Here is a 20,186-nt window from a genome sequence, read left to right as displayed (position 1 = left end):
CCCTGGGCGCAGTAGATAAGCCAAAGGCCAGTGCAGAGAACTGATGGTTGTGTGTAGCCTGCTTTGAAGCGTAGATATCTTCTGCAAGATCCCCCGATTGGGATGTGCAGGTATGCTTCCTTTAAATTTAGTGTTGGCAACCAGGCATCTTTGCTTCGCATATGAAGGCAACTGGTGAAGAGTCAGCATCTTGAATTTTGTTATCACCAAAAAGGTGTTTAGAGTAGGCAGGTCCAGGACAGGACGCCATGAATTGTCTTTTCTGGGTACCAGGAAAGATCTAGAGTAGAAACCTCGTCCCTTTTTCTCTTCTGGTACCAACTGAATAGGTCCTATGCTTAAGAGAGAGAGACTACTTGCTTTTGGGCCTCTGTCCACTGCTTTGGAAGTAGATCCGGCCTACCGCTTGAAGTTGGTGACGTGTGGAAGTGAAAGCTGTATCCTTGGGACACTATTTAAAAATCCATTTGTCCTGGGTAATGGGTACACAGTTCTTTGCATGAAGTGCAGGCTTTCCCCCAAAAGGGCAGTCAGTTGAGAAGTGCTTGGAAGTTTTAAAAAGTCGACCGTTTACCATGGGGGGAGTTTTATTACTCCCAAATTTGGGAGTGGAGGCCCCCCACTGCTTAGTCCTGTGCGTCCGCTGGGACTGAAGCCTGGGTGCTCTGCTGGATCTGGATTGAGAAGGTCTGGAAGAGGCAGGAAAGGACCAATTCTTGGAGGTTGTACTTGTAAAAAGTCTTACAGTTTGCATAGATTTTGCTTTTTCCTCCATCTTAAGAATTTCTTCTGCCTTGTTGTCAAACAGGTGGCCCTGATTTAAGGGAGCATCCCGTAATTTCACTTTAACATGATCTGGCAAGGATTGCTCCTTAAGCCAAGCATGCCTTCTAAGTACAGACCCAGTTACCGCAGCCCTGCAAGATGCCTCTTGTGAATCAAAACCACAGTGCAATGTATGTTTACCAACTTGTTCAGCAGAACGCATAAAATCCTGTAAATTCTTATTTTCAACACAATCATGAATCAACATCATTTTCTGTTTAAGCAATCCAATAATATGCAGCTGATACTTTAGCATATGAAACTGGTAATTCAAAGCCCTAATGGCCAAAGTTGCATAAGTGTATACCTTCTTACCCCATCTATCCAGCACCCTGGAGTCTCTTATCAGCAGGGAGTAGGATTTTTGGCAGTAGCAGCTTTAATGCCCTTGGGTCCCTTTGAAATGGTTTCAGGATCCGCAGTAGGATTTTTGAAAAGGAACTTGAGAGTCAGGAACCCTGTAATATCTATCAGGTTTTCTGGAAGCAGGAGGTAAAAAGAGTCAGGGGCCATGCTAGATTCAGGAAAGGCATCAACAATGTCCAGTACAGGTGCTATAGCTAAAGGCCTGTGCTGGGGCAGGGGTAAGAAATCCCCAAGCTTCTTTTTAGAATCAGAGAAATCCTGACTTACTCAACGAAAAAGCTCCCTGATAGTATGCAAGGTTTCAGCAAAAGAGAAATCCTCTGTGTGTGTGTGTGTGTGTGTGTGTGTGTGGGGGGGGGGGGGGCGAGGGAATATAGTCCTCAGCATCAGAATCCTGGTCAGAAGTATCATAAGCAAACTCTGTCCTAGGTCTCTTAGAGGGGGAAGGTTGGCTCCCCCTGATTAAAGTAATAAGGTCTTCAGTCATTCTTGGCATTTGTTCTTTAGGCATAGAGGCTTGATCATGCAGTCTGAGCATCAGTTTTCTAAGCATGGTTTGAGTTTTAGGCATTGAAGAAGATGGCGCAGATTTAAAATGCAAGTCAGTAGGCCTGAAAATACCCTCAGAAGCCGGTGCCTGCACAGCGGCTCTGGACCCATCCAAGGTAGAGACATCTGCAGGTTCCACAGTTGAAGCATCTCACGGCATACCGGACACTGAATGGGTCTCAGTAGAGGCCTGTGAATCTGAAGTAGCGGGTTATCAGGGGCTGCGAAAGCACCTCACTGAGTACAGGCGAACTGGGCAGCCTTGTCTCTTGTCTTTATTGTTGCGTTTTTTCGGAAAGTTGGTAGTCGGATGGCTTACCTTAGACATATCAGGATAATTGAACTGAGCACCAAAAAATTTAAAAGCTCAAATATACAGACGACTGATAGTTTTGTGCCCTATTTAAACCACAAACTAACAGCGAGGTAAGTCATGGTCAGGGACTAGGCAAGGAATACAGTACAAATGAAAATCTTTATGGGGTATTTGCTTTCCACATGAAATGCATGGTCAGGGACTAGGCAAGGAATACAGTACAAATGAAAATCTTTATGAGGTATTTGCTTTCCACATGAAATGCAAATATTTACTTTTACTAACATCGGTTTACAGCAAGAAAAAGTTTCCCCAATGGGGTGCTTAGCTTTTAGTTGAAGACTTTGGTTCTGAAACTCGAAAATGAAAATTTCAGGAGTCGGCCGACCGATACTTGCGAACTGCTTCTGCTTCGGGCACCGCACGGCAAGAAAGACTGGAGTAATGACGTTGGATGCATGTTTTATACCCCTGACGTCACGGAAGAAGAGACAGCCACCAACGTAGGACCCAAGACTTTGTTAATCAGGCCGACTGCATGCTACCTGCAAGCAGATAACCCAAATGCAATGACTGCAACAGTGAAACACTAAGAACATATACAGCTTCGGTAAGTATGAGGCAAGCTGCTAGACTGCTTCAAAACACTGACTGCTACAAGCCGGCGACAGACAGACAGCATATTGCCAAATGTATACATTTTGTGTCACATAAGGCATGGTGTGGAATACCACTGAGCTGGTGTATAACAAATTTAGCAGCAGATTATCAGACGTGACACATACTAAATTCACAGTTGCGCCCCTTTCAACTATGGTCTAGGTAGCACTCATTTGTAAGAGTTAGTAATTCTGCAAAGAATGAGCCCAACCAAAGGACCATGAAGATGCAAGTAAGTCGTTATAAAAACAGCAGTCAAAAGAATGTGTACACTAACCCATCATTAAAGAAAGGACAGTTGTGTACACTTACCGTAAATGTAGATGTTAGAGTGTATTCATTGTTGCAGTCATCACATATGGGTTATCCCTGCTGGAGTAGCCCTCGGTCGTCCCGAATACCAGAGGCTTAGTATTTCTGCGTCAGTTGCTGTCACTTCAGGACTGACGTCAGGTTGTCAGTAGTATAAAGTAAGGCAGCAGACACCAAACCATCAGTTTTTCTTGCCCTGTCAGGAGTCCCCAAGTGGGAGCCAGGTTATGGTGGAAGAACCTTACCAGCAGAAAGTAAATACCAAAATGTTCCTTGTAAGGAGAGAGAGAGAAAGAAGATGGATGGAGGGAAGGAAACCAGGACTGCAACAGTGAATACATTCCAACATCTACATTTATGGTAAGTGTACACAACTGCACTACATTCTTCGTTGCAGTCATCACATTTGGGTCGATTCCCAAAGCTGAGGAAAAGGGTTGAGGCAGTCAAGGAGACTAGGGGCTGGCTAGGATACCCTGCAAGACTGCAGTGGCAAAGCCTGCCCTGGACTTGAAGATAGGCAGGTCGTAATGCTTGGTGAAAATGTGAACAGATGTCCAGGTGGCAGCCTCCAGGAAGCCCCTGGTGGGGACTCCTATGAGGAAAGCTGCAGAGGTGGAGGCTGCTGTGGTGGAGTGAGTCCTGACCCCATTAGGGGGAGGTTTTCCGTGTTGCTTGTAACAGAAATGGGATGCAGTGTGTTATCCATTTGGAAATTGTTTGATTGGAGATGGCTTTGCCCTCTGCCCCTGCAGCAAAGCTAACAGTAATTGATCAGACTTTCTGAATTATTTAGTCCTGTCTAGATAGAATCTGAGCTGTCTGTGCACATCTAGAGAGTGCAGGATCCTTTCCCCCTTGTTTTGTGGGTTAAGGAAAAAGGTCGGCAAATGAATGGATTGGTTAAGAGCCACACTGGACACCACTTTGGGCATGAAGGGTTAGTCCTAAGGGAAACTGTCAGCATGGAAGATGATGAAGGGCTCCACAGCCATGAGTGCTTGTAGCTTGGAAAATCTGGCTGAAGTGATGGCCAGAAAGAAAGCAGTCTTCCAGGAGATAAACTAACTCTGCTGAAGATGCTGGTTCAAAGGGGGGGGGGGGGCAGGGTGAGATGCTGGTTCAAGGGGGGGGGACAGGGTGAGCTTTTCCAACACAAAGTTAAGGTCCCAAGCTGGGGTAGGTGCTCTTCTGGGTGGCCTCAAGTTGCTAGCCCCTCTTAGGAATTGTTTGATCAGAGGGTGCGAGAAAAGGGGCTGCTCAGTGTGGAAATGAGCAGAGATAGCAGAGGCATGAATTTTGAGAGAGAAAAAAAGAGAGACCACTATGTAGCAGGTCAGCTAGGTAATCCAGGATGACAGGTAGGGAGGGCTGTAAAGTACCAGCTCCCTTAGCCTGAACCGAGGTGCAGAACCTTTTCCATTTGTTAGCATAAGACTTTCTAGTGCAAGGGTGTCTGGCCTCACATACAACATCTAGAACCTATTTACTGAGGTTGGTAGACTGATCAGTGGTCAGGGAATATGCCAGGCTGCCAAAATGAGGGTCTACAATTGGGGATGCATGAATTCTCCTTCCCTCTGGGTCAGAAGGGTTGGGGTCTGAGGGAGATGCCATGGTAGCAGTGGGGACAGGCTGCGCAGCAGTGGGTACCAGTGCTGGCGAAGCTAGTCTGGAGCAATAAGAATTGTCCTTGGTTTTTCCTCCCTTATTTTGAGCAGTACCTTGGTGATGAGAGGTAGTGGAGGAAATGCATAGACCGATAGATTGATCCAGGGGAAGGACAGGGCATCCACTTTCCAAGCCATGCAGTGATTCTCCCTGATGCAGAACTTGCTGAGCTGATGGTCGGTGTGGGAGGCAAAGAAGTCGACCTTCAGGCTGTCCCATTTCTGAGTTATTAGGGTGAAGGTTCTTGTGTCTAGCTGCCACACGTGTGAGTCCAGAAGATTTCTGCTTAAGTGGTCTGACAGAGTTTAGAGAACCTGGCAGGAATTGTGCTAACAGGTGGAGTTGCATGGCAGAGGCTGTGCCAAAGGGTCATGGCCAGCCTGCATAGAGGGTAGGAGTGAGTCCCTCCCTGCTTGCTGATATACCACATCACAGTGGTGGTGTCTGTGTTGATCAGGAGAGAGAGAAAAGAGGCCTGAAAGCTGTCAATGCGTGCCGGACAGCTAACATCTCTTTTTGGTTGATGTGCAGATAGATTTGCTGTGGGCTCCAGTGGCTCTGTATGCACCTGCTGTCCAGTTGTGCACCCCAGGCATAATCTGATGCATCTGTGGCGAGGGTCTAGGCGGCGGGGGGTGGTGAGAAAGGTAGCCCCTTGTTGTGGGAGCATAAAGAAAATCTTTCCTTAGGCAAAGTATCAATGGTATAAGAGTTTCCAGGTCTTGAGAGAGTGTGGACACGAAAGGTTTTTTAGATACCACTGAAGTTTCTTCATATGCAGTCTGGCATATGGAAAGAGTAGAATACAAGATGCCATGAACCCCAGAGCTTGCAGAATTTTCCTTGCAGATAACTGGGGTCTGGTGGCTTAGTTGAGATAAGTAGGCTGTCAGGTAAGTTTGCTTTTCTGGTGTAAGGAATGCCAGCTGGGATGCTGTGTCCAGGCTTGCTGCCAGGAATATAATCCTTTGGGTGGGTACTAGTTTGGAATTATTTTCATTGGTGTACGCTAGGGAGGTCAGTAGGGACTTTACAAACGCCAGGTGCTTGAGCAGCTTTTCCTGTCTGCCGGAATTAGGCAGTCGTCTAAGTATGGGTAAATTTAGATATTCCTTTGTCTGCAAAGGGCAATGGCAGGAGCCACACATTTTGTGAAAACTCTGGGAGCAGTAGATAAGCCAAAGGGAAGTGCAGAGATCCTGCCCTGAAACAGATATTTCCTGCAGGATTCCCTGATAGAAATGTGGAGGTAGGCCTCTTAGGTCTAGGGTGGCTAGCCATGCATCCTTGGAGAGCATGGGTAGCAGTTGCTGGAGGGTGAGCATTTTGAATTTTTGGTATCACCAGGAAGGTGTTTAGAATGGATAGATCAAGGATGGGGTGCCAGGTGCCCTCTTTTCTTGGTACCAGAAAAAGTCTGGAGTAGAAACCTTGGCCTATCTGTTCTGCAGGAACGTGCTATATTGCCCTCAGAGAGAGAAGGGAAAGTACTTGCTTTTTCGCCTCTGCCCACTGGTTTGGAGGTAGATCTGGGAACCCCTTTGGTGTTGGAAGAGTGTGGAAAGAAAATTTGTATCCCTGGGATACTATGTTGAGTACCCAGCGGTCATTGGTGATGGTGGCCCAGGTGCTTGCGAAAAAGTAGGGTTTTACTCCTAGGGGTAAGTGCAGGTGGGCAGAGGGAAGGGGTGGGGGAGGAGAGTCATTGTGAGTTCTTACCATGAGGGGGTGGCTTACACTTCCCTGGTTTTGAAGTGGTGGAAGTCCACTGCTTTGATCTCTGCATTCCCTGTGGCTGCTGTCTGGGGGGGGGGGGGGTAGGGGGTCAGGGGCTGCCTCCCCGGGGCCTGGGCTGAATTGACCTGGTGGGAGCAGGAAAGGACCAGTGCTTGGAGGGGCAATGCCTGCTGAACCTGGGTGGCTGGATCTGTAGGAAATCCTTAACTGTCTGCACAGATTTAGCTTTTTCTTCCATCTTTTTTTTAATACCTCCTCTGCCTTAGGGCAAAATAAGTTGTCTTTGTGAAAGGGTGCATCCAATAATTTAGATTTAACATGGTCTGGCTAGGGCTGTTCCTTAAGCCATGTATTCCTTCCAAGGACAAAACTGGTGACTGCTGCCCTGCAAGAAGCTTCTAGGGCATCAAAACCACAGTGTAAGGTGTGCTTAGTCACTTGACTTGTAGAATGCATTAACTCTTGTAACTCTTTAGATTTTGCACAATCAGAAAAGGAAGACGCATTTTGTCTGAGGAGTTCCATGGTATGTTGCTGAAATGTTAGCATAAGGAACTGACAATTTAGTGCTCCGATACCAAAAGTAGCAGAGGTGCATACATTTTTACCCCATCTGTCTAGTGCTTGGGAATCCCTGTCTGAGGGGGGTGGGATTCTTATTAGAGGTTGCTTTAATTCCTTTAGGCCCTTGATAAAATACCTCAGGGTCAGCAGTAGGATCTTTGAAAAGAAATTTGTGAGAGTCAGGGACTCTAATACCAGTCAGGTTTTCTGGGTGCAGGAGGGTGGGTGTCAGGAGTCAAACTAGTTTCCAAGAAAACATCCTCCACAACATCAAGGACTGGGGGAATGGCCGGGGTCTGTGCTGTGGAAGATCTAAGAATTCTCGAGTCTCTTTTTAGACAGAGTAGTCCTGACATTCCCATTGGAAATGCTCCCTTAAGGTATGAAGGGTTTTCCCAAAGGAAAAGTCCTCGGGTGGAGAAGCTGAAGGAATGGAATCCTCTGCATCAGAATCCTCATAAGCAGAGAGGGTTGAATGTCTTCATATTCAGATGCATCAGAGTCATCAGACTCCTGTACAGACAAAACTACTGAGGACAGACAAAACTACTGAGGACAGATCTCTTTCTTTTGGAAGGGGTAGCTTGGCTTCTGATCAGCATAAGGTCTTCCACCATTTTAAGCATTTGAGACAGAGGCAAGGAAGCAGGTGACAGACTGGGTCGTCTGTTTCTTGGGTGTGGTTCGTACCCTGGGCCTTACAAACTCTGTAGTTTCCGAAAGAACAGTAGACGCGAAAGTCTGTTTGTGTCGAGAATCGGTAGTGCGAAGTATTTCCTCAGAAGCCGGCACCTGCTCAGCGGCTCTAGACCCATCCAAGGTACAGACTACCGCAGGATCCTTAGTTGAAGAGTTTTGCGGCATACCAGACTCCAAAATGGTCTCAGTTACGGCCTGCGAATGCACCTCACTATGGACCGGAAAACTGATGACTAGCTTAATGAAGTGCCTTCGGTAGGTTTGGACCTGTGCGGTCCATCTCTGTCTTTATCCTTACATTTTTTCAGAAGATCTGCTGTCGGATGGCTTACCAGAGTCAAATCGGAATTAGAGGACTGTAAACTAAAATATCTAGCTACAATAAGGGCCCGATGACGTATAGTTCCGGCATTAAAGCACAAAAGTGACGTTGTGGTCTGGGCCCAAGCAAGTGACGCAGTAAGAATGAAGGTCCCGGTGTGGTATTTGCTTTCCACAGGCGAGACAATTGTTAACTTTTTCTGACATCAGTTAGTGCAAGAAAAAAGGATCCCCCAATGGGGAACTTAGCTTTAGAAGATTTCAGCTTCAATTGGGAAGACGAAATTCAGGTAGAGGCCGACCGGCACTTGTGCGAACTGCTTCTGCTTCAGGCTCCTCGGCAAGAAAGACTGATATAATGGTGTTGGCTGCCTTACTTCATACTACTGACGACCTGACGTCAGTCCTGAAGTGACAGCAACCAATGCAGAAATACTAAGCCTCTGGTATTCGGGCTGGCCAAGGGCTAACCTGGCAGGGATAACCCAAATGCGATGACTGCAACAATGAAACACGAAGAACATCAGCTTCACATTTTCTAAAAAAAAAAAATACTGATGGCATCGAATGGCAGGAAACTAAACAAAACACACACCCAAAAGGTATCCCCAAAGCAGTCTTTTCTGCCAAAAACAATGACCAACAGCATAAATGAACCATTTATGGCTCATCACAATGTATTGCTGAGTAGCAGCTTGGTAGGCATTTCATCCTGCCACATACTTAACCTCGCACCATGTTCAATTTATCTCATTGGTTTCCAGTTAGCCATATCAGTAGTGCAGCTCTTCTTTAACATGCGATTCTAGTAACAGCTGAGAAGCATGCTGCTGCTTCTGCCTGCCATTCAAAAAATTCCTTATATCCAGTGAATGTTTGCACAACCCTGCTCTTCCCTATTAAGGTATAGCTGCAGGCAAGAGGACCTTCTTGCTTTTCTACAGAAATTCAGCCTGTAGCACCATGTTACATTTCTGAACTCATGACCTGTTATCCCCTACTGCTGAGCAACCAAAGAGTAGCATGGACCATCTACCAATAGGCTCTAAATGAAGCATGAAGGAAAACTACCAGTGATTTACAGAAGACACAGCCCCATTTTAATCTTAGTTTTTTTTTTTTTTTTTTGAGTTGCCACAGTTATAAAAAGATATATGACCTTTTTTTTTTTTTTTTTTTTTTTTTTGCCGTTTATACTTGCAACAGTTCTTTATATTCACGAAACCAAGAACCAACCTTCACAGCGTACCAAAAATGAAATAGGAAAACAAATCCAGACCAACACAGGTTTATTAACAAACAAACAGACGAATGTTTACCTAGGTTTCGTCCACAAGGGACTTCTTCAGAATACTGAAGTCACAATAAAAACCATTTCAACAATAACCCTACGTTCATCTATCGTAAGGATTTTTCGTTCAAGGATATGTTTGAACGTTGTTCAATGCCTAGTAGTTTTTCCAGTAACAGGCCTACTGGCACTTTTAAAATGTGGTAGATGTAAGATTTGCTCTTGCGTTTTAACAACTGGTAAGAGTTTCACCATTAATCACCGTTTTGTTTTAGTTACAGGTCATTTTGACTGTCACACTAATAATGTGGTTTATCTTGCTAAGTGTCAGGACTGTGAAGCATTTTATGTAGGAAAAACTAGTAGGTGCTTTAAGGACAGGGTAAGGGAACATCTTTTGGACATGAAACATCTTAAAACTACCAATACCCTAGCTTGACAATATTGGTCACTCTTTTAAGTTCTGTGTTTTACAGCAGGTTAAGATTGACCTCCAAGGTAGGATTACAGATGCTCACTTGGATGTTTATGAATTAAGGTGGCAGCTTAGGTTAAACGCACATAATTATCCCGGTATTAATGAATTTAGTTCTATTAAGCCCCATCTTAAATTGAAGCACATTTCAGGGCGGTAGTAATAACATTATTTTGGATTCATTATTACTTTATATATATATATATATATATATATATATATATATATATATATATATATATATATATATATATACACACACACACACACATATATATATATATATTTTTTTTTTTTTTACTTACATTTTTGTACATTCATCATGTCATAGTTGTTGTATTTATTTTTAGTACTATATATTTATTGTCAATCTACTTACATATTTTTATTGTTAGTATAGTGGCACAGTACCTAACAGAATGTTCAAGGGTTTTACCATTTTATGTATTTATTGTAGGCATTTTAACAGTATGTGTTTTTAGCTACAGTGTGTATATCTTTAAGGATGATTAACCTTTGTTTAATTGGATTGATTGTGGTTGCATATATATATGGTTTTAATTGTGACTTCAGTATTCTGAAGAAGTCCCTTGTGGACGAAACCTAGGTAAACATTCGTCTGTTAATAAACCTGTGTTGGCCTGGATTCGTTTTCCCATTTCATTTACAGTTCTTTATATTGCCTTATTACATCAGACTAAACATGCCAGACTGGCATTGACATTTTACCCCCAGTTAAAATGAAATGTACACAAAGCACTAACCACATGCAGCAAGGTTATGAAAAAGTATGTTAAAACAAAATGAAGTGGAACGATGTTATACGCCAAGAATAATCCCTGCCAATGTAAAAAGCCTGCAGAGGCCTTTACAGACTCTGTCATGCATTAGTCAGCAAAACACAGTGAGGACACTTTACCTGCAATAGCATGGTTATGAGGTCCACCCTGTAATCCTGGGAATACTGCCTGGTTAATTGGTCCTTCTAGGTTATACATAATTTCTTTACCAGTCTTTGGATCCACACTGCGAACTCCTATGTGTAAACAAAATTAAAATCAACATGCAATTAAACATTTTTATATAGACTTCCATTTGACAAAAGGAATGATGCACACATTTCCTACAAATATTCAATTACTGTGCTAAGACCGAAATGAAAATATTTTTTCTACTTAAAAAAATAATAAATATACCTATCTACCGGTGCTCTATTCCAGCAGATCTTCCAATGTAAATTTACAAAGCTTCAGCTGTAGCCCCCCACCTGCAAAAAAAATGCCTTGATCATATGTCAAAATATATGGTTAAAAGACCATTTCCCCCCCTATTCAGGAAGAGAGATTTACAAAGTCAATACAATCATAGGAGTAGTAGCCTGAAGAATGAACAAACTATGAAGTTTATAAGAAGTTGACAGAAAAGAGTGACCTGGTGAAGACCTTGAGCAGTCTAGATCTGCAGCTTAGGGTTATTAGGAGTGGCAAGACTGCACTACATGTGCAGCCTCCAAAGGAATTACAAGTTTTAGTTCTTTTTACATGGGAAACTACGTTCATGCATCAATAATAATCACCCATCCAAAATGCAGAAATAATGCATGCCTTTTCAAGAGGGTAAAGGAGGCAAAATTACACAAATTATGTCATGCATCCACCCTAGTGCTCTGCAAAGCAACAGTGTTTACATATGCAAGTATTTGCCAAATTGGTAGAACTTTCTGAAATTAGTTCAGACCGTGGACAATCACTTGGTGTGCAAACAAATAAAAAAGGTACCTCTTCCTTACATGGTGCATAACGGCTACCTAGATTAAGGTGTTTCAGAATTCAACCACTCACTCACATCTAACCGGCCAATCTTTCTGTAAACTAAAAATGATATAAAATACCTGCATGATGCGCAATCCTTCTGAATTAATTCCTTACACAAACTATACAAAAAAGGATACAAACTCCAGTGCAGCTGCACTTAAAAGGGGTGGGAGAAGAATAAACAAAGGGTAGACAAGCTCCTCCTGCACACAGGATGAAGGTTGTGACAAGTGCATAATCAGTAGTACCTTTCTGCAAGTGGACTTCAAGAGGTTTAAACAGTGGATTCAACAATAGAACTGTAAGGATGTACACAAAACAAGTATGTGCAATTAAAGTCCTGCTAATATCTGCAGTACAGATACTATTTACATCATGCTATTACTTTGCAAAATATGTCCATTAAAGGCATTACAAAGGCCATCATGACTCTTGCTAGCAAAGTACATGCAGAAAGCCTGCCTTTGCCCAATTTTAAATACTTCTGTTCCTAAGTAGTGACGGCAGACAAATGGTCTAGTTTGCAAAACGGATAAGCAAACAAATCGAAAACCTCTTTCAACTATGAGCTGGGCTTAACGGAGCTAAACAGGAATACAGATAGAAAAGGAAGGACTTAAGAGTACTTCCTTACAAGACTGTGAAGGTCAGCAGTGGCACATTTAAATCAAGCAGATTTTATGCACATATAGAACAAGTATTGCAGTGTACAGGAACGTTTTACCAAGTATCAGTATCTGTTTTTGGTGCACATTTAGGGTGGCAAAATAGGGAGGATAAGAAAGGAAAATAATGGAAGAAAGTTCTGAGAAAGATGTATTAAGAGAGAGAGAAAATGCCATCACTGAAAGATTCTACAAAACATGAATTGGCAAGCCTTATCTTGAAGGTGAAAAGGTATTCTTCCTGAATATTTTGCTGTTATGTAATCAGCATGCTACAGAAAGGGGACTCCAAAAAGGTTTTTGAACAAATTCAAACATGCAAGGGGAACCCGAGCCTGTGGACTGACTGATACCACCTCATTATCACTTTGGGTGGGGGGGGGGGGGGCACATTCATTTTCCCCAAGTAGCAACAGATAAGCGATTCAAGAACAGGCTACGTAGCAATGTCCCAGAAAGTTTTTCTTCACTGGTAGTCATTTTGCTTTTTATGGAGTAAGGCAGTGCTACTCCATCCTGAGAACACAGACAAATACATGGATACTGCACATAACTGTGGTAATTCAGCAGTACCTTCAGCAGAGCTTACAGCAAGAATAGGCAGGGCATACAAGACACAGCTGAGTTTTCTTCTTCCAAGTGAGATACAAGCCCTTAACCACCAAATAAAAATAAAGCTGCCAGTGCAAGTCTAGAATACTAAGCAATCCACTCAAGTTCTTGAAACTCCAAGTAAAAAAACAAACAAACGAATGATGTGCACCTAGATTTAATGAAATCCCAGAGTCTTAAGATTAATGTTATTCCAGGTTGTGACAATGTTCATAGGCAAGTACTAGGCTATTGGCCCTAGGGCCTATACAAGCCTAGCCAAAAAGGTACCCTGGCTTTCGCCACCCAAGAAAATTATTTTCCTGTGCCCCTGTTGAGCAGAGCCACAGAGGTGATCCGCGGGATGAATTTCTTATTTCCCAGTCAATCATCAAGACTTTTCTTGAAGAGTGCTAATGAGGAGCTTTGTTTGACATAGGTAGTTTGTTCCAGAGAATGGGAAGTCTCTGGGACAGGAATCTACCCCTCCGGCATGTTCTATTTATTGTGGTGACTAGGTTTAGGTCCCTAGAGTGTGTAGCTCGGAGGGATTGGGATTTCTTTAAGGGGAGCATGTCCAACAGTTCTGGGCTTGACACAGCTTTGTATGTTAGGCAGAGATCACCTCCGAGTAGGCGATATGCGACGGAATAAAGCTGGAGTTTTTTTTAAGACTGCCTGCGTAGAGCATCTGTTTGAGGCTGGTAATCCTCTTTGTGAGGTATTTCTGCGCCCTTTCCAGTTGTTGATGTCTTGTGAGGTACATACCAAAAGGGGGCATTGTACTGTATAATGGGTCTAATGAGTGACGTGTAGAGGGGAACAATGACCTCTTTTTTCCTAGATGAGAAACCTTTTGTGATGAGGTGTGCCACGTAGAAGGATTTCCTGACTACTGTGGCGATGTGATTACCAAAGGAGAGATCACGGTCCACCTGTGTCCCAAGGTCTCATCACACTTTCGGTATTAAGTAGACCACCACCTATGTGGTAGCTCATGGGTACAGAGTTTTTACCAAAGGGGATGACAATGCACTTTTTGGCACTGAGCTTGAGGCCATGGTTTTGACACCAGGCATCTAGCTCAGTGAGGCCCTTTTGTAGGATGTCTACATCATTAGGAGTTTCAATTATGGCTCCTAGTTTGCAGTCATTTGTGAACTTCATTAGCCAAAGACCTTCTGTGTTAGCCTGTACTTAAGAAAAGGAGATGCCAAAAAGGAAATGACCCAGGTTTGAACCCTGTGGTACTCCACTTGTCACTGGTCTGAAGTCGGATTTGGAGTCTGCGACTTTCACAGTGTGGGTTCTGTCAGTGAGCCAGTTGGCAACTCATCTTATGACATAGGGATTAATACCTAGTTTAGTGAGTTTATCTAATTCAAGAGTGGGGGATGGTGTTAAAAGCCTTGGCAAGATCTAGTTAGTCTGTGTGAACCACCTTACCCTAGTCTACGGCTTTGCTGACTGCTTCAAAGAAGTCAATCAGGTTTAGGAGACGTGATCTGCCTTTTACAAATGCAAACTGGGTGGGGTCCAAAGTTTGGAGATTACCAGTGTCTTTGTTTACAAGTTCCATGATGATACTTTCCATGGCCTTGCAGACTAGGCTTGTTAGGCTAATGGGGCGGTAGTTCCCGGGGTCCGTGGTGGCTCCTCCTTTGTGGAGTGGGATAACAGTCGCTGTGCACCATTCAGTGGGCACAAAGCCCAAGGTTAGGCTATGATTGAACATGGTGCTTAGGTGGGGTGTCAGTTCATTCTGTAGTTCATGTAGAATGCAGCCTGGGATGTTGTCAGGTCCCACAGATGCTGTGTTCTTGGCTTTGGAGAGTGTATTTTTTACCTGTGAAGCAGTGAGTACAGGAACTTTGCATTCTTTCAGTATTGAGATGGGCCCTTTAGGGGGTGCGGAGGTAAAGTTAGCACTGAACCTATCTGCCAGGATGGTGGCAATATCAGTTGGCTCTGTATATTTAGTGCCATTGTGCTGTAACTCAGATGAGATCTGAGTATTGCCACTGAGATTCTTGACATAGCTATAGAATGCTTTGCGGCTGTCTTTAGAAACAGTGGCGATTTTGTTTTCATAACTAGCTTTGGAGGATTTTATGAGGGATCTCAGCTTCTTACTGAAGCTGACCAGGGAGTTCTTCCAATCATGGGATTTTACTATTTTACAACAGTTTCTTTCTTCTGTTGTAGAGTTTATGGCAGGGGACCACCAGATTGGCTTCCTTTTTTTGGATGATAGCATCTTGATTCTGTTAGGGATAGCACGATCCATGCACTTGTGTAACTGCTTATAAAGTGCATTTGTGTAGGATTCAGCAATCGTACCTCTATTGTCCGTCTGCATGGGTGTCGTGAAGTTTGCCACTTCTGTCTTAAGCGTGAAGTTGCCTTTGGATACATTTTTTACGTTGGTTTCCCCTAATGGGGGCGGGATGTGGATGTCTAGGCTGATTAGCTTGTGGTCGGATCTGACCAACGATGACTTGACCTCTGGTGTGGAACACCAGTCGCCCATGTTGGTAATGACCAGGTCTGGGATATTGCTGCCCCTGGTGGGGGTATGGATAAGTTGATCCAAGGCACTGGAATTTACGAATCCAGAAAATGTTAAGCAAACAAGAGTTGGTACACAAGTAGTTTTCACAGTTAATGGCGGGATAGTTGAAATCACCCATTATTAGGGTGTTTGGTTGTACCCTAATATTTTCCAGTGAATCAAGAAATGGAGTGGGAATCCTGGGGCATGGTGGGAAATCTGTAGCAAGTCACAATTTGGATTGCGGTCTTGCCCAGAGTTAGTTGCACTTGGATAATCTCAGATGCATTATGCTGCGCAACTAGCCTGGAGGTGTGGATATCCTTAATGAATATGTACATGCCTCCACCTTTAGTGTTTCGGTCCAGGTTACGTGGCCGAAAGGTGTGGTATGAATTATAGCCTGGTAATGCAGGGGTGCTCTCTGGTGCCTTGAACCAGGTCTCTGTCACTGCAAAGATGTCGATGTTCTCCATTTTAAGGAGTATCTCGAGTAAATGCATTTTGAGGTTTAGACTTCTAGCACTGAGTAGCATTACCCTCAGATTTTGCTTGCTTGTACCTGTTACGGTGGTGAATTTGTCATTTGAACCTTATCTAAAAAGCACTATAGGGGTGGCAAGAGCCTTAGCCAGTATTCAGAATCCCAAGGGCGACAGGTGCAGGCCATCTCTGGCAAAGCATCGTGGTCTGTCGATCATGTCATCCCATGCAGACAGATACTGAATCTCCTTAGAATGACACCAGAAGCTTAGCCAATTGTTGAAGTCAATCATTTTGTCCTTGTACTGTGGTATTCCGGGCGATGGCAGAATCCTACTCGGGGCTAGGGTCATACCTGCCTGGACTACAAGATCGGAGAGCTCCTCCATGTCTCTTTTCATGTAGTCCAGGGAGGTACATCTCGGGTCATTCACACAACATGGACAATGAGTCATAGTTGTACTTGTTGTGGAGTGACATGAGTGCGTGATGTGACAGATCCTGGCACCAGACAGGCAGCTGACAGTAACTTTCTCCTTGTTTAGCCTGGTGAGTGGAACATCAGTGTGCCTGACTATAGAGTCACCTATGACTAGAGTGTTGGGTACGTTACGCCGTATGGGCTGTGGTCGAGTGGCACACTGAGTTTGTGGGCTCTCTCTCATTTGGGTTGTGTTGGGGGTGGGGGTTGCATGCGTTTCTGCTTTGGAGGTCTCTGTTGCTTGAGCAGATTTTTAATGACAGCCTCCATGAATGTAGGTGTGTGTTTTGTGTTGCTATGTGTGCGTTTTGGTGGTGTAGGTTTTGATGGACTATGTGATGAGTGTGGTGTGGTGCGGTGCAAATGTTTACCTTCTCCTCTTGACTGTCTAGTCCAGTGTCTTGGGTGAAGAGAGCTTTGCTTCAAGTTTGGCTATATAAGTGCATCGCTCACGGGTGGTAGGAGGAGCGGGTGGTCTGTGTACATGAGGGAATTGCTGCATTGCCCCAAGATGCCCAGATTCATCAGGTAGACAGGAGAAAACACCGGGAGCTGACCTTAGACATGCCTGGATAGGTGCTTATTAAGTACTAAAAACTGTTTTCCTCTAGACAAGTAAGGAAAGTTGAGTGCTGTAGTAATTTGTAGCTTTACTGCTTACGAGTTCTGAACAAGTGCTGAGCCCAAAGAAACAGATTTGAGTGCTAAAAGTAAAAAACTGGCTAGTTCTAAGGGAAATTTTGAAGAGTAGACTTTACGGCACTGGGAATAGTTTAACCATCTAAGCGTTGATGCATAAAGTGCATTTTTTTTTTTTTTTTTTTTAAAATACAACAGTAGCAAATGAGCAAACCGATTTAAACAAATTAACCAACTGAGCCCTGTTCCAGCAGTCTTCAATCAGCAAAGTTCTAACTGCACACCTTTGCCACTAGGGTGCAGGGGAACCTTCTCCAAAAAAGATGGCCTGGATTAGTGCTCAAGTTATACAAACAAAGCTAGATTCAGCATGCCTGAATCTAGTCTATGCTACAGCAACCAAGGTGCACCAATTTCAGAAACAGTTCAAATAAGCAGGCACAATAATCCTTTAAACAGAAATTCCCAGCTCAGAAGGGCAGAATCTAACCTCTCCTCCCACAAGAGTGCAGACCACAAACATTCTTAATGTAAAATAACTGGCCTGAAGCCCAAGTGCTTAAACCAGAACTAATACACACTTAGAACAACAGACACTTAGCCTTCAATCATCAATTCACAATTTAGAAGGATGTGAGCTACCCGTCCTGCCACAACAGTGCAGACCAAAAACCTTCTTAATGTAAAACTGGTCTGAAGCTCAAGTGCTTAAACCGAAAGGCTTAGAAGTTACAATTTAATCAGGCTACTACCAAGCAGTAATAAATGCAGCAGAATAAATACAATTGAGCACTTTTAAGAAGAGGCAAAAGCAAAATAAAGCGCAATTTTTTTTAGTAAAGTGCAAGGAGAAAGGGAGGAGGAGCAGAAGAAAAATTCAAGGTCAAGAACCTAAATGGGTTGGCCCAGTGTTCTCTCTGTATTAAGTAGAGTGAACACCAGACTGGGAGGGGTGTCAAAGATCAAATTTACAGTAGGGGTGGGCAACTGCAAAGCTACTTGCACATGATCTGCAGCTGCTTTTTTCTAGCTAGTGTGATGGATACCTGAAAGTGGGCTGTCAAATTTATAAATCTGATGGCCACAGCTAAAGGACTGCTGAGGGGAGTAAAAGCATGTGAATTTCATTTCAGAAGATTAATGCTAAATGAAGAACTCTCCGAAGGAACCAGATAATTAATCCAAGTGGCTTAATTTCACTTTCTCTACTTCAATCCACATCTGATGGAACACATTAGATTATTTTTTTTTTATTTTCCTGGAATTTTGCTATTTGCCTTTCTGTAACATGAGCTTTAAATACATACGCGTTGGGAAGGTTTAGTTGGTCCAAAGTCACTGCATCTCAGAGAAAAAAGCAAGACTGATATTACATTGCATGACTGATAGCTCTTTCTCTAAGGTATATTTACTTCAGAGTGAGAATAATAATGTATGGAGTGCGTGTACTACATGGGGGGGGGGGGTCCTCCTTGCTGAAATTGCTTTTTTTTATATATATATATAATCAGAATTGTTCACAAACTGAGCAACTTGCATACATGCAGTACAAGAATGTTTGCCCACGAGCTGTAATTTGAGCTCTTGTGGTCAAGTTAGTGTGATATGAGGTTAGTAGATAATCAGCATCTGCAGTAGAATCATCTAAGCTCAGCCAAATGGCATTTTGCCAACTTATGCAAAGCAAGCATGGCTACAGAATATGACTCAACAAAATTGCAGACCCATACCCAAGAGGTGTCTTAGATTTGAAACCAATTCTGGATCAGGAAAGTTCTTGAACCTTCAATAAGAAGAAACACTATTTACCAACAACTTGAGTCATCTATCCTCAACCTGTCCCCAACTCCATTTTGTACATGGGGTTTGGGGGGGGGGTCTCTTTACAACCAGCTAAAGCCAAGGTTCAGACCACCAGGTGGCTAGCCCTGCTGCAGTTCTTCCATAACAGACACACAATTTAGTGTCCAGTCCACCTACTGTAGCCTTTGGAGTGTGGGAAGAAAATAGAACACCTGGGAGACCACTCATGCAAACATAGGGAGAATGGGCAGACTCCAAACAGAAGGCACCCCAGATGAAAATAGAGCCACAGAACCTCTCGCTTTGGCTCAACAATGCCATCTGCTGCACCACCATGCCACCCATCAATACAACCGGGATGACTTACCATACAACTTAAAAGGTCTGCACAGAGCCCCCTGTACCAGTGGAAAAACACCAACAGTAACTTCATTATTTCAGTGTTATGGCACATAGACAATTCTAAGGTGTCACAACAGCCAAGATGTTCTTCAGATTTCCGCCTCAAATCTGAAAACAAATTCTTAACATGTTCAACCATAGCAAGAGATCCTACGATTGTCAAAGTTAATGCTATAAAGAGACACTGAAAACATACTTCAGGAATGAGTACATAGACATTATAAACTGAAGGCCAATAACACTCAGATGATCAGCATCCGTCAAGTAGCTGTACATTCTGAAAAGCAAAAATATTTCTGAAAATCACGAGGGAGGAGGAGGGCTTCCTGGCATGAGCACTGGTATAAGATGAATTTCTTCATGCCTCCTTAGTCAGACTGGAGCTATAGACTAAAAGTAGAAGGAATAATATGTTAAAGTTTCTGCATGAATTACTCCTGTAACAGAAACTTCTATAAGGAACAGCGACTGAGGAGCTAAACATACAGAAACTACACCAGTTTTAAGATTCGTCCACTTTACAATTAAAGTGGAAGTTCAGAGATTTTCTGAACTACATCCGATTACCTTTATCATTATTTTTCGAGTAACAGTTTTGCTTCAATTACTTAATATTTTTACTAATCCATTCCTTCTCTATGTTTATTCTAACTTGATAACATTTCTTACAGCAAGACTACAATTCAGCTGTAAGAATTTTTATCCCACTCAAACTTTTTGGTTCTTTCCCCTTCTTATTTCAGTAAGATATTTACATTTAAACACTACAGCACAGTGTGAAACATTCAACGCTTCATGTACTTTTATCTCAAGGATTCTAACATATGCTGTTGTTATATCTGGAATCAGGCTATTTAGGGTTGTACTAATTAGCATAGTTTGTCTCTCATTGCTTGGTTTTCCAGTTCAGCTCTCAGCTTGAGTGCTTTGTGGGGACTGCAGTTCCTCCTTGCATCCAAGAGGTTTTCAAT

At 43.2% G+C, this 20,186-nt stretch overlaps 1 protein-coding gene across 2 annotated transcripts in view; it reads right to left on the bottom strand.

Annotated features, from left to right (window-relative positions):
- Nucleotides 1-20,186, bottom strand: part of SHMT1 (serine hydroxymethyltransferase 1) — a 437,170-nt gene that overhangs the window by 208,613 nt on the left and 208,371 nt on the right. For both annotated transcript variants that reach the window (XM_044089588.1, XM_044089587.1), the window contains exon 8: nt 10,706-10,822. In XM_044089588.1, the coding sequence (XP_043945523.1) occupies nt 10,706-10,822 (117 nt within the window). The remainder of the gene's footprint in view (nt 1-10,705; nt 10,823-20,186) is intronic.

The sequence above is a fragment of the Protopterus annectens genome, chromosome 12.part0, assembly GCF_019279795.1.
Source record: "Protopterus annectens isolate FY-2018-M chromosome 12.part0, PAN1.0, whole genome shotgun sequence".
Taxonomy (NCBI): domain Eukaryota; kingdom Metazoa; phylum Chordata; order Ceratodontiformes; family Protopteridae; genus Protopterus; species Protopterus annectens.
This window is presented reverse-complemented; position numbering and strand designations above follow the sequence as displayed.